Below are 14,792 nucleotides of genomic sequence, written 5' to 3'. Positions count from 1 at the left end.
GTGTACATGGATAAATAATATTAAATTCGCATGTAGTCAACTATTGTTGCTAACATACTTCCATCGGCCCACGTTTATTTATTTTTATTTATTTATTTTTCTTCTAATGTTACCGTGGTATGTGCTTGCATCATAGACTAACAGAATGACCGTATGAAAGAAAACTATTGCCTTGACTTTTATTTTGACATTTTTTTACCTGTCTTACTTTGCGTCGCTCTTCAAAAGTAATAAGAAATAAACCATAAAACAGACTATCAAAACATACACGGACCAGGGGGGCACACTCCTCTGACTACTGGTGGCACCTACTGACATCTACATATAAGCAGAGGAAGAGGGAAGATATTTTCAGACATATATTTTTGGATTGGACTTTTTATGGGTTTTAATTTTAAAACGTTTTTATATATATGCTTTTAAATGCTAATAAAACAGATGATTTATTTTCATTATTTTAGCAGATTGTTGTAAATGACTATAAAAGTAATAATTTGGAAAGAGTGTATTATGTTCCCTTTTGTTTCAAAACCAACAAAATCCTACTTAAATAAAATGAATGAGAAACAAAAAAGTACAACGCGGTTACTCTCAGGATGTGTACAGAGAACGGGTGGCTCAGGTGACTCAACTAAAATCCATACTATGATGATAAAACTGATTTATGGCAGCTGACCAATCGTAACAATGGGTGTTCTCAGGAAATGTGGCTCCGCCCACTCAGCTCGGTAGCTTCTTGACGGGTGCCGAACGAGTGCCGCTCGCTTGCCACAGTTGTGACGCCTGACTGACGCTTGCCACAGACTAGTCACTGTGGTGCCAGTGCCACAAGGAGGATCTCGGCCTTGCTGCAGAAATGAGCGGCATCAAAGCTCAGTGACTGTATTCCCATTCTGAGAGGCCAAAGAAAGATTCATGAGCTCTCTGATCCACAACAGTTAAGATTCTATACTGAAGGCCTTTTCCTTTACTGGTCCCTCTGTTTATCTGTCTGAAGGCAGCTAGTCACTGTTCCTGCTGTCTCTAACTGGAGTGATTATCTCACTGTCGAACCACAATTGCACACAGCAGGTCCACTGGTTAAGTTCTGCGCAACCAGCACCAGACTGTTGTAAACCAACCACAGAGATCAAACGTGTTGTTATAGGTCCTATAATTGCAAAACGGGGTTGCACAACTAAATGCAACTTGTAGTGGCGTGTTGCCCCGTCCCTGACGTAGTGGGCAGGGCGAGCTGCACCGCGCCGCTGGGTTCACTAAAATGAATCCCGTATCTCCAGTATTGATCTATCCAGCTCAAGTGACGTTTTCCTGCATCTCTGTCTGTTCCTGCAGGTTCAGAGTCGTCTCGCAGCAGGCTGAGGAACATGGTGACGCTGCGTCTTTCCGGTTTGGACGTCAGTGAGTCCACTCTGAGGCTGCTTCAGCGCCACATGCCCCAGCTGGAGAGACTGGACCTGGCTCACTGCAAGGACATAACTGACTCGTCTATCGCCCTGCTGGCAGCAGCCGGGACTCACACCCGCAACAGTCTCACTGAACTCACACTAGCAGGTGGGTATTTGAGCAAAGGCACACTCCCACTGATTGAATACATGGCCTTTCATTAGACCTATTGTTCTTCTAATGTTTATTATTATTGTCGTATGTGTTTCATCGTGAAAGGAGGTGCTTCGGATTTTGAAATTAGGCATGCAAGCCAGTCGTGGCGGAAATTGCAGTCTGATTGGGGTGTCCAGCTGCGGTGTGACATATTGGCTCGATGGCGCCGCCTATTGAGTAGAGCCCAACATTGGGTTTCACCTAGCTCTGGTCTAGATGACGTTATGTTGAGTGTTGATGGCGCTGCTAGCATGTTAGCATAGAATAGCACCGATCGATCCGAGCTCCATTGAGAAAACAAGTACAAATCGGCACCATTACGTAGTTATTTCGGAGTCCCTTTTTGTCGGTTTATTGCCGTTAAATCACAGCCAAATCAGTTTATAGTGTGTTCATACAGCTGTAGTAAACAGCCGACGTGTGGCTCGCTAGACACAGTGAGCTCGATGAAATCCACGGAGCTCCTCTGGACTATGTTATGAACCCAGACATGACGGCGTTTAGTTTCCCGTGATATCTGGGACTTCCACAACACGTACTGAGCAGAAATAGAGGTGATTTTTTTTCCATGGTTGATGGCGGACAGTTGAACGGCTTTCAGGCCGATAAGCCACGCCCCCTCTCCGGTGCGTCCAGCGCGATTCACGCGAATGAACACAAATAGTCCCCGGCGGCGCGAATGACGCGATTAACGCTATTCGCCCCGCGTTCATCGCATTTCGTGTGAACACGGCATTGAGTGGCGTAATAATCGCGCGACACAACGAATCGATAATGAAATTCGTTGCCAACTCTTTTAATTATCGATTTTATCGATTCGTTGTTGCAGCCCTAGATCTTTTTCATAATATTGTTTTTCTAAATTAATCAGATAAATACATTTAATTACAAGAACTATAACTGATTGAAAATTTGTTATTTAACATAGTAACTGATTTAATTAACTATTACTTTATTTCATTTCATTCACACATGCATATATATATTGCAATCCTAAAGCAGAGGAAATCAATCAAGACAGTTAACATTAACAGCAGCAAAACAAATTCACTTGCAGTAACGCAACTTTTTATAATTTACACAGCAGAATATACACACATTCACACAGAAATCCTTTACATGGATGTCTTATTTAAATTAATAAAATAAAAAGGTGACATCACAACTGTCATCTCTGTGATAGCAACATTAACACATCAGAAGATCTACTGGTTGTGTTATTAGTGAAGCTTTATAATGAGAGCTAATGTAACTGTAACCTTAAGTACAGGATGGTCAAATGCAGATATTACAAATTGACTGTCTTAATTCAAAGCTACGGTTGCTGAATGTTTGACGACCTGCATTGACTTTGACAGTCTGTTATGTTACTAACACTGAAGCACATTCACACACATTCACTTTTTTGTAAATTTTACAGAATTACAGTTATGATTGTATTCAGAGGTACACTCAAAACATTCGAGGCTTAAGACCTGGCAAAATGACCTGGCTATGCCATTGGTCGACACAGGAAATACCGTTTAACTCGTGCACGCAGTGTATGATGGTCACAGAAATGCATGGCCGTATCCACCAGAGTCCTGCCAGTACCCTCGACGTGCGTGAATATGCGAGGGCCCGATCATTGCTGCTTGCAGCTTTAATTGTCTAAAACTTTTTCTTTTAAAAACATTTCTGTCTGTCTGTGTCCAGGTTGCAGTGAGCTGACAGACGGCTGTCTGTCCTACCTAAAGCGTCTCTCCTCTCTGACTCTGCTGGACCTCAGAGGCTGTAAAAGCATCAGCAGACGTGCCTGTGACGCCTTCATCGCTGACCTGTCCCATGTCGCCCTCTACTGTATGATGGAGGAGAAGCTCATCCAGCGCCTGGATTAACAAAAACACTTTGTGCCCCCACCCAGTCAGTGTCTGTACTTTTTTTTAATTTTTTTTTTATACAGAATAGTGGGGCAACAGTCCCGCCTTGAACAAGCTGTGTGAAAGGGGCAACTGTTGCATAAAGAGCATAACAAAAATATGTGTATGCGCAACCTTTTGTGTAGGTTGTTTTTCAAACTGTCAAAAACATTAAACCTGACCAAACTGACAGTTGTGACTCCAAAGCTCCTAAAATCACAATGTCTTTTGTTTCAACACATAAATGACCTGTTCCAGTTGTATTCTTTTCATTGTTTTTATGGAGCCTGGTCAGCAGTTTCTCCTTGCTTCAAATCCTGGTGCTATCTTTAGATTGATATCAGTCTTTTCATCTGGCAAGACTACAATCTTTTATCCAAAATGTCAAAATACTTCTTTAAAGAGTCTTTCCTCCACAGATTTCTGTGACCTCTCGAAGGTTGATATTCTTTTCATATCTTCTAGCATTGCTGGAATATGTACATAATGTTTAACCAGAAGTCTGGCTGAACATGAAACCACCTTTACTGTGTACAGGCTGATGCAGGATGTGACTGCTTGTAAGAGGTCTCACAATTATTTTTGGGAGTAAAAATACAGATACTAGTTTGCACACTGAACTGGAACAGATTCTACGTGTAACCGAGTGTTGTTTTGTATGTGCACAGTGAGTTCCATGTGTGTGTATATATGTGCTTATTTTATGTTTCATTGAGATTCACTCAATTGAAATTGTAAATGGGTTTTTTTCTAACAGTGAAAACTTATAATAAATGTGAATGTTTGAACTTTCTATTTGTACCGGCGCTAAAGCAATGAGTTTCCCACAGACAAACATTTGAAGTATTCTACACACTGAGTGTGAGTGAGAAAGGGAGTCAGTCTGAATCCAAATCCCGTTACGGAGTCACAAACTTTGAGGCGCGCTCCCGCAAAGTCTCTGAGGGTTTAGGGATGTCCCACTGTCAGATCATCGCGTGTTTGAGTCTCTCTTGCAGACATTTTGAGCCCTTTATGAACCCTTTCCGTAAATCGGCATTAGATGCAGACTTGGCCTAAGTGAATTACCCACAAATCATTGCAATGTGACATTAAACCCGGGGTAACCAGTGGACGCATGCAGATGTAAACAAGGACGGCTCACGTGTGTTCAGCCTGTCTTATTAAATTTGCTCAAACATTAAGGGTTAAAGATGGAACAAAAATTGTATTCATCTATTCATCAAATATTTGATTTTGAAGCCGTTTTGACAAAAATGAGTAAATAGATTATATGAAATGACCATCTTATGAGGAAAGGGTCTAGAAGATGTTCAAATCAGGGAGTACAATACCCACAATTGTACTTTTTTTTGTCATTTTCATGGTAACGTGATATGTTGCAGCTAAGTGTTGTCCCATTCCGATTTACACCATTTCAAGCCCTCACACTTAACCACTTACCAGGTGACGTCAGTAAGTCCCTGAGGGTTCAGGGTTTGAGGCTGGGGGGGGGACATTGGGTCAGTCAGTCAGACCACTCTAAAGCAGAAGCAGGCGCTGTTCTCTTTTTCACTTTAGTTTGTGGGCAGCAGAGGGAGCTGCATCACCAACACAGCTGAGAGACATCGCCTATTATGAGCACCGTCTTCTTCTCAGCAGTTTCTCATCATCTCAACCTAAAGCCATTTTAAAGACAAAATATAGACACTTTTATTTCACTCCAAAAATATTATGTCTCATATACACCTTGAATCTATTCACTGATGCTGTTAAACACAGTGGAACCAGTGAAAAGACCCAATTCTGAACTGGACTGGCAGTTTCAAAGTCAACTAGCACAAACAATATGAGCACACATTTTAGATACGTCACCGTTTCTCACTGACTATGTATAAAAGCTTCTTTGGCATTCACAAGTATATTCAGGAGCTGTTAAAGGCACTGCACTTTTACATCGCTTCATTTTCAGAAATTAAACCAACACCATTAATGTCTGCACATACAATAAGTGACTACATGTATTTGTTTGTGATTGGGTGGACTGACCCTTCATCAGCAGTGTACCTGCTTTAAAAAAATCCTTTCAAACACAGAGGTTCCAATCTCATCTTTTATTACAAACCAAAAATTAATTTACATCTATGAAGAAACACCAGCATACAGTGTGTGTGTCATCATTATGTGTGTTTGAGTCTGACTAATAGCTCTTGGTGGTCTCGTATGTATCTGGGAAAGGGAGGCTGACTTGTCCACTTCCAGCCACCAGAGGCAGGACTCCAGCGTTGGGAACAACGTTCCATGACAGCGACAGAGTGATGTTCTTATTGGCCCTGGAGACGACACAGACGTGACAGTCAGCCAGTCACATTACATTACAGATGTTCAAACTTAAACCTCAGATTTTATAATGGTATTCATCAGAAGCTTGTGTAAGCATTTACACTATAACATAACATTTACAGTGCTATAATGTCCTGTCTCTGGAGGAGCTTTTGTCTGAGATAAAACAAAAGCTGTGGGCATTTATCAGACAGAGGTCAAATAAAAGATTCATGTTAAATGTAGGATACGTTATTTTTGAAGACTGTCCAATGTTGAGCTAAAAGTACGAACATGTCAGCCTTGGCAGCTTTGATTATGACCGTTCTCTTTTTAATTAGTCTACTCTCGGTCCTTCATTCATGGAATACTATATTGCTGGATTAGTCCAGTACATTTAACCGTTTTTTAGGTCCAAAATGACTCCAAACTATGATTATAGTCTGAATGAAATAGCCTCGTGGTTGTATTGTCAGTCAGATCTAGTCAGCCTATACTGCTGCAATATTGAACACCAATTTGTCTTATCCAATCAAGTAAAATATTTCCTTTTAAATATCAGGGCACAGATCATCCTCACCCCGTGTCTATTTTATTTGGAAGAGGCTACATAGCTTTACTAACGAATCTGCTGCACAGTCCGCTAGGGCTGCACAATTAATCGAATTTTAATCGCGATTACGATTTTGGCTGCCACAATTAAATGAGCATGATCGTCATCTATATTGACGTTTAAAATACGTGCTCTGCTACATATCAAATCAAGCGCTTCCTCAACTAAGAGTCAGCCGACCACCAGGGGGAGAACGAGATGAGAGGTGTAATATGCGCGCACCCGGCAGCGGCAGCCTCAAGTAGAAGTAGAAGAAGTAGAGAGACGGGAGCTTGAAGGACGAGTACTTTTGCTTAATTTATTTACACACCGGCATGTCACGTCTGTCACTACATGCTCGCGCGTTTACAATTCCCCTGCTCTCTGTATCGCGCACGGCGGTGTTCTACCCCGATCCGCGTGCACGATGAAACAGTCGCTCTCCTGCGAGTAGCACCCCCCCCCCCTCGCCAAGCAACTAAGGCCCGGTATCCGGGTTTCACCCAGCTTTGTAATAGTCGGCAGCAACCCCCCCCCCCCCCCCCCCCCCCCCAATAGCTGTAAATCTAGGGAAAACACTGAAAAGAATTAATGAATAATCGTGACAAATAATCGTGATCTCAATATTGATCAAAAATAATCGTGATTATGATTTTGGCCATAATCGTGCAGCCCTACAGTCCGCACTGATGCCGAACTAACCGAAGTCCATTCCCGTCATCGAAGAAGAAGTATTTGGATTTCATGTCTCTGAGGTTCAGTTTGGTGTTTTCACCTCGAAGAACAATCTTATCCCACAGCACCACCTGGTTTAGAGACTGACACACACACACACACACACACACACACACACACACAGATCAAAATGAAATGGGCAGAAACATTACCATTATGAGCTTTGTAAGGTACAATATGTGGTAGAGCTGCTGTATACCTAATTAAGTGCTTTACTATAAGGATTTTATGTTTTAGAATGTTTGCATTTTGTATCTGTAGTACAATGCAGGCATTTTAAACTGGTTATTGTGGATTCATATGAAAGACTTATATGTGTCTTTCATTTTGTATCTATCATACCCATATAGATATACAGGACTGTCTCAGAAAATTAGAATATTGTGATAAAGTTCTTTATTTTGTGTAATGCAATTAAAAAAACAAAAATGTCATGCATTCTGGATTCATTACAAATCAACTGAAATATTGCAAGCCTTTTATTCTTTTAATATTGCTGATTATGGCTTACAGCTTAAGAAAACTCAAATATCCTATCTCTAAATATTAGAATATCATGAAAAAGTATACTAGTAGGGTATTCAACTAATCACTTGAATCGTCTAATTAACTCGAAACACCTGCAAGGGTTTCCTGAGCCTTGAAAAACACTCAGCTTGGTTCAGTAAACTAAATCACACGTATGGGGATTATCACAATATTCTAATTTTCTGAGACAGTCCTGTATATGCCACAATGCAGAACACTTCTACAACACAAATTCCCAAAAAGAGTCGACTGTGACTTACATTGCTCTTTGTGGTGTACTCAGCAGTCAGTGTGTGTGTTTGTGTGTGTGTGCATGTTGACTATGACTTACATTGCTTTGTGGTGAACTCAGTAGCCCTACTGTTAGTCATATTTTTAGTTTTGATTACAAATCATAATCTCTAAATTTGCTAATATATTTGTATGATCTAAATATATTCCTTTGATTTATGAATATAGGTTAAATTCGTATTGTGAATAATTCTCTCTCTTTGGGTTGTTATTAATCAGATGAGGATCAGCTGGGATAAGAGGACGGGGTGGGACTGAGTCTCAGGTTGTTTTTCCTTCGGGTAGAACAGGACATCGGGACAGTCTTTGAGCTCACGTTAAACTCACTTTAGACTGATTATATGTTACTGTTAAGTTTATTGAAAATGAAAATAAATAAATAAAATAATGGCAATGGAATCTGCGTCTGCAGAGTTATCATTTGAACTGTTTAAAGTGTGAGTCGAGAAACGGAGCCCCGTAACGTCTTCTTGTATAGAAGAACAAAGAACTGGCCACACATATAGTGTGTGTGTGTGTGTGTGTGTGTGTGTGTGTGTGTATGTATGTATGTATGTGTGTATGTGTGTGTGTGTGTGTGTGTGTGTGTGTGTGTGTATGGTGTTGACAATGACTTGCTTTGTGGTGTACTCAGCAGACAGCTTGTGTGTGTTTGTGTGTTGACTATAACTCACGTTGCTCTTTGTGGTGTACTCAGCAGACAGCTTGTGTGTGTTTGTGTGTTGACTATAACTCACGTTGCTCTTTGTGGTGTACTCAGCAGACAGATAGAGGAACAGCTGTTTAACGTTCCAGTCAAAAATTGGCTGCAAATGTAAGACAAGTTAAGGAACAAGAAGAGAAGAGACATTTACCCTGCAGGAACCAGAGCTGGGAGTTTACTTCTGTCAACATCATACCAACACAATAGAAACATGTTCACTTTTTATGGAACACAGAGATGGGTCTATTTCTAAGGGACTTCTGTAGTATAATTATAATAATATTCATGAAATACAAAAAGAGTGATGAAAATTCAGTGAGATATATGGATTAACAGGACCACTGATTGAAACAGGTCGCTGTTGAGTTTATTAAATACCATTTTAATGTTTGGATCAAACATTAAAAGTAATATTTCCTTCATCTCCACTCTATTGGGGTGGACGCAGTAATATCTTTGATAACCTGTCTACAATTGTTTGATGTTTTGTCTCTTTCCACAGTATTAGTAATGTCAAAAATATATATAGTGCAACATGAAACTACTTCTGGTCACTCCTCTTATTCTTTGTGTTCCTGCTATTTGAGGGATAATTATGCTTGAAGCTTTGAAACTACAGTTCCCTTAACGCCTTGGGTGATGTAGACAAGACGTTTACTGTTGTCATTATTCATTGAGTTATGCTGTGTGCTACAACTTGAGTCCTGATATTTTAGCCTTTATTTGTTCATGTTAATAGTCCAACAAAAGTGTGCTGAATGATCAGCTCCTGTTTGCAGTGTACTCAAGAATGTACAGACAACCATCACTGGATTACTTTGATAAAGAAGGAATCTGAGGCAAGTTCTGCAGCGTCTTCTTTCTATGATTTCCTCGGAGAGTATACGTCGCACTGACTATAAAAATACATGTACCATGTCAGATTTGACCATGAGGCACTAAGTGTTTTAAAGTACTTTAATCTCCTCCATGAGCTGTCACTGCTGAAGATCCAACTTGTTGGTAAGCATGCCAAATCATCAGCCAACACTTACTCAAGAACTGAGCTGAGCTCACTGCTGAACATGTCAAACACAGTTACGGATTCTTCTTTGTACGTACTTTGAGGATAAGTAATAAAAACATGAGGATCCAAACGTCTGAATGAATACACGAACGCAAGCAACACCATCTCCGTCATGCTGGAGGACTACATAGAGTATACCCGACACATTTGTTCGAATGGACAGCACTCCTATTACAAAGGATTCTCTGCACCCAAGAGAACCCTGTTATTAAAAGAATACCTTTTTACCGTATTTCAGGACATTCAAAGATTCTATTCCAATTAGGTGACTTGAACCTGATACCTGAAAACTTTCACAACCAAGACCTAGTGATGAACCCGACCACAACAACCAATTGTTTCATGTTGAGATGTCACCTGGCAAACAACAGAGATCCCTACTGCTTCAGTCCGCATGTCGAAGTGTCCTTGGGCATGATATTGAACTCAAATTGCTCCCAAAGCCTGTACAATCGGTGTGAGTGAGTGCAGCAGCCTCTACCATCAGGAAAGAAATGTGAATGTTTACATGTAGTGTAAAGCACTTTGAGTGGTCATGAGACTAAACGGCACTACATAAATGAGATCCCATTTACCAGTGAAACATGTACATGTCACTTTGAGTAGCAGTATTCTAAAGGATATCAGCCGCGAGGTCAAAGGTGAGGAAACCCAGATCACTGCGCTCTCTGGGTCCTGTGAAGTCATCCACGTTCTTCCTGTTAAACAGAGAGAGAGAGAAGGGAGATGGAGGAGGAGAAATTATGGGAGGAAACAGGAAGAGCCTTCAACCTCAAGTGTAGGTTAAAGAGCAAGAAGAATAAGGCTATAGAGCTGTTGGTGAATACATTTAGAAAAGAAGCTTCATGAAAACACATGAGACTGAGGGTGAAGGGTTCGGGATATGCTAGAATGAAAGCAAATGATTGGTGTTTATGACATTAGTTCTAACTGGAGTCGCTCTATAAAGCAGCTTTGATTTCTCTAATACATATTGAAATAAAATGCTTTATTGAAAACCAATCATAACCTGTGAGTTAAATAAATAATTAGCATCTACAGGTGTCCTATGAACTTGTGTTCATAGTATTTAGAGACATGCAGTTCAGCTGTTAACATGAATTGCATTTTTGCTATTTTAACATCTACACCCTCGAGGTCTGATATACCTTCTTGTAAATATCATCATTAATCACAAGCTATTTTAGATTAAGATTATTGTATTGTTACTCGTATTTACTACAAAAGTAAAGAATCCCATCTATTTATAAAATGAATTCCCTGATCTGTTTCCATTCCGTAAAAACATGTCCGAAACCTTTCTGATCACATAACATAGCTCATTTCATTAAATACTTTGATCCGGTTGAGTGTTGTTAGAAAAAGTTTGATGCCAAGGTGATACGTGACATTTAGAACCAATATCAATTCATTCCTTTTATCAAATAAGCTTTTGGTTAAATTACTTTGCTTTTCATATTTATCCCGATGTAACGCTTTATATAAACTTCCATTCAATACATTTGTGTAAAATGAACAATCCATTGATCTAATTCAGGATCAATAATAATAATGGGACCAAGCATTCAGTGATAATTAGCAGTGCTTGATAGTTTTCCATATTTGCTGTATTTTTGTATTTTCACCTGTCCGTCATATGAATAAAGCAAATACCGTCTAAAAGCACCGAGCACCGGCTGTCTTTGCACTGCTAATTGTCGCTGTGCATTACAACGTTAATGGCGTTACAGCATCAGTAATACATGTTATATAGCTACAGAGCACGTAACGTTAATGGTAACAGCTGTTACACATGATAGTCCACAACGAATCTTACAGCATGACTTTAGAGACGTGGATGTCCACAGGAACTCCTCTGTCTTTGAAAGCTGTCGTGACGAAACATCCAAATGTTAAGGCCGCCATGACGCTCAGGGAGAAGGCGAACAAAGAGTTAGCTCTCGACAGAACCGTATTCATCTTTAAATAGCAGCTACGACTATATGAATGATACAAATAACAGTAATTCAATAAGAGATATTTCGCACAGGATGCGCGCGTATGCTAGCTAGTGTACAAAGAGGAAATGACACGTTTCCCAGAATGAACACGTACTTCCCTATCATGTATTTCAAAATAAAACAATTTTCACGTTTGTTTTGAATGAGGGGTTTTAGTCTTCGGTGTTAATTTAAGATAACGATTTTGTATATAGAGGTACACTTTTCCAAAATTAGATTTTAACTGTGTACATTCACGCAGGCCAAGAGAGAATCGCTCCTCACTTATGTGACTAATGTTTGCAGCAGGCTGATAAGAAACATTCAACATGATTCTCAAACACCTATTTTAGACAAGCAATTCAAAAGAGTCTGGTGTAATGAAAAGTGTATCCAACTCATTGGAAGTGTTAAGTGTCCTTAGAATATTTTACTCTTTGCATACTTCCGATCTTGTGTTCTTGACGCAACAGCAAACTTGACGCAAATGCAAGCGATGAGTAAGCGGAAGAAGTAGGCTTCTTTCTTTTTTCAATTTTACAACTTTATTGATAACGAATTAAAAAACCACATATGTTCACGAGTGCAATGGTGGATGTATAAAGATGACATTCCTAACTGTGTGGGTTACAGAAATCATACAGTTTTGTGTGTAGTCGTATCTATAATAAGACATGAAATCATAAATACATGACAGAAAGGTATAAGATTCGAAGTATAAATGAGATGCATAATAAATATAATGTAGCATGTGAGCTAATACAAATAAAACATGTTGAATATAACATTACATTTATTTTATTTACAAAATGAAAAAACATTTTTCTATTCTATATTTATGTTTCTACAATATGATTTTTGTATTAGTATCCAACAAACTTAATTTCTCCAGCAATGAACAATATGACATTCATTTGCTCATTATTTTAGCCACATTTTAGTCTCATGAAATCAAACTCTTGAAGAAATTATCATCTTATATTACATTTATTATTCTTTTTTCTATCTCTTCTAACTGTCAACACTGTACTACATTCCCTGAAGACTCATAATTACAAAATGTATCGTTCAAAGAACGTTCTATTTCATCCTTACTGACCGCCAGAGGCAGTGCTTAACACTGGATATCTTCTGTCTCGCGCATGCGCGGGTCGAGTATTTATATCAACAAAGTCACCTGTGACCTCAGATGACCCCCGTCGTCTATAAGTTCCGGTGTCATCCTGAGATCAGTCCTTTTTCATCTTCTCGCTACACAGGTTAACTACCATGGTGGTAGAAACTAAACAAGAATAAGAAATTATTTTGTCTACGATCAAGATATATTAGAGTTTGTCGCGGTAGCCTTGTGACCACCGGTTGGAGTTGCGGATCTTCGCCCTCCAAAGGCTGCGACAAGCTGTTCCTCTTAGGAGGGAGTGGTGTGTTTCGCTATCCGGACCATCGAGCCCTGGACTCAGTCTGATAAGGGCCACCATAATCGCGAAGACAGCAATCGGTGAGATCGTTTAACAGTGTTTTTCTATAACCATTGTTCATTTTTCAACGGTTGGCAGAGCGCTTCCGCTCTAGCTAATCGAGTGGCGTGCTAACGTGAGCGTAGAGTTACGCTGTCGGGCCCGCCCTTCACAGTTAACAGTGTTCCCGCTCAAGCAAACTTTGTGAGATACTAGTTGGACTAGATCGTCGTTGACATTGTGTTCATTGATTCCTTACACGGCTGTCAGTTAGCAGAGCGTCCTTGCTCCGGCTAACTAGACTATGCTAATACTCGGATTGTGTCCATTGATTTTTTGTAAACATTACAGCTATCACAGTTAGCAGAGTGCCCTCGCTCAGGCAGAGTGCTCTCGCTCAAGCGAACTGGTGGGACACCAATATCTGCAGCAACTATCCTAGTGAGGAACTATCCTAGTGAAGAGAGTGTCCTCGCTCCCCTCTCACTGTAAGGACTGGGGTTTCTTTTGGCCTGTTTCCACAGTAGCAGAGTAGTAGCAGAGTGCTCTCGATCAAGCTAACTGGTGGGACACCAATATCTGCAGTAAATATCCTAGTGAAGAGAGTGTCCTCGCTCCCCTCTCACTGCTACCCATTCCAAACGTAGGGCCACTGAAGCCACAGGGGCTCCCCCCAAGAAGGCTAAGTCCAGCAGGCTGTCTTCTAGAGTGGATCTGCTGACTGCCGAGCTAGCTCAAATTAAGTCGCTTCTCCTGACCCTCCACCCTGGTGCAGGGGGGGCCGTAGCATCAGATCCAGCCACGGCTGAGCTTGGGCCAGAGGAGGACATTATCTCACTGGCAGCGTCAGCCAATCTCTTTACTGAGTACAGTGAAGAGCGGCCCTCCCATGCTTCTGGGCCTGGCTCCCGTTCCTCAGCCCAGAGTTCTTCGGAAGGGGCAGTCGATATCTCCATGGGGTCTGTCATTCGCTTGGCGCTGGCAGTTAGATACACAGCAGCCGGAACCTCCGCCTGCGAGTGCCTTCTTCAGGCACGTTCCCGCCCCCACCACCTTTGCTGTTCCTCCCTCCGAAGAATATCTGAGGGAGCTGCATGCATGCTGGAGAGACACTGGGACTCTGTCCCGTCTTACATCGGATGGACGAACCCTGGCGGCCATGCAGGACGCGGCAAAATTTGGCCTCGCCCATATGCCAGCCGTTGAGCCGACTATTGCGTCCCTCATAGTTTCCCCTGAGGAGACCCTGAGGCCCGATGCCCGGGTGCCCGGGTCACAGAGGACATGTTATCCAGGGCTTATGATACAGCAGCGCGCATGGGCCGTATTGGAAACTTCCTCTCCCACCTCATGCTTGCCCTTTCAGCTTCTCTGCAGCAGGCTACTTCCGAAGCTTCCGCCACCAGCCTCAGTGATGCCTCACTGCAGGCGTTTGCACTTATGTCGAGGGAACTTGGACAGCTGATGTCCACCCTGGTCCAGACTAGCCGCCAGGTTTGGCTGGCGCAGTCACTCCTGTCTGAGACATGTAGGAGGACCCTCCGCACTATCCTAGTGGAACCTGGTGAGCTGTTCGGGTCAGCTGCTATTCAGGCGCTTCAGTGGACTGTTGAAGCTAGCCAGACCAGGCAGCAGTTCTC

The 14,792-nt window shown here is 41.4% G+C and overlaps 2 protein-coding genes across 5 annotated transcripts in view; one reads left to right on the top strand and one right to left on the bottom strand.

Moving 5' to 3' along the window:
• Positions 1-4,293, top strand: part of kdm2aa (lysine (K)-specific demethylase 2Aa) — a 33,641-nt gene extending 29,348 nt beyond the window's left edge. For all 3 annotated transcript variants that reach the window (XM_079159835.1, XM_079159833.1, XM_079159834.1), the window contains 2 exons: positions 1,336-1,554; positions 3,298-4,293. In XM_079159835.1, the coding sequence (XP_079015961.1) occupies positions 1,336-1,554; positions 3,298-3,479 (401 nt within the window). In that variant the 3' untranslated portion in view covers positions 3,480-4,293. The remainder of the gene's footprint in view (positions 1-1,335; positions 1,555-3,297) is intronic.
• A 1,285-nt stretch (positions 4,294-5,578) lies between these two features.
• Positions 5,579-11,781, bottom strand: spcs3 (signal peptidase complex subunit 3). Of its 2 annotated transcripts, none has more exons than XM_079158729.1 (5): positions 11,533-11,781; positions 10,341-10,414; positions 8,622-8,761; positions 7,096-7,211; positions 5,579-5,812 (listed from the first exon to the last, which is right to left on the bottom strand). In XM_079158729.1, exons 1-5 carry the CDS (start codon positions 11,673-11,675, stop codon positions 5,680-5,682), a joined length of 606 nt encoding a protein of 201 aa, XP_079014855.1. In that variant the 5' UTR covers positions 11,676-11,781; the 3' UTR covers positions 5,579-5,679. The 2 variants fall into 2 exon arrangements, with proteins under 2 accessions (XP_079014855.1, XP_079014856.1); XM_079158730.1 differs by having other exon boundaries at positions 8,685-8,761.
• Between the last annotated feature and the right edge of the window lie 3,011 nt (positions 11,782-14,792).

Source organism: Pholis gunnellus (genome assembly GCF_910591455.1).
Source record: "Pholis gunnellus genome assembly, chromosome: 5".
In the NCBI taxonomy this organism is placed as follows: Eukaryota; Metazoa; Chordata; class Actinopteri; order Perciformes; family Pholidae; genus Pholis; species Pholis gunnellus.
Note: the sequence above shows the minus strand (reverse complement) of the source record. Positions and strands in the feature narration are given on the sequence as shown.

Bases quoted from the DNA above. Each gene is read 5' to 3' on its own strand.
- spcs3 (XM_079158729.1), bottom strand. From the start codon at position 11,675: ATGAATACGGTTCTGTCGAGAGCTAACTCTTTGTTCGCCTTCTCCCTG. The intron at 10,415-11,532 runs GTAAGATTCGTT...TCTGTTTAACAG, and splicing joins CACGTCTCTAAAGTCATGCT to GAAGAACGTGGATGACTTCA. The intron at 5,813-7,095 runs GTTAGTTCGGCA...TGTCGTCTCCAG, and splicing joins GATGACGGGAATGGACTTCG to GGCCAATAAGAACATCACTC.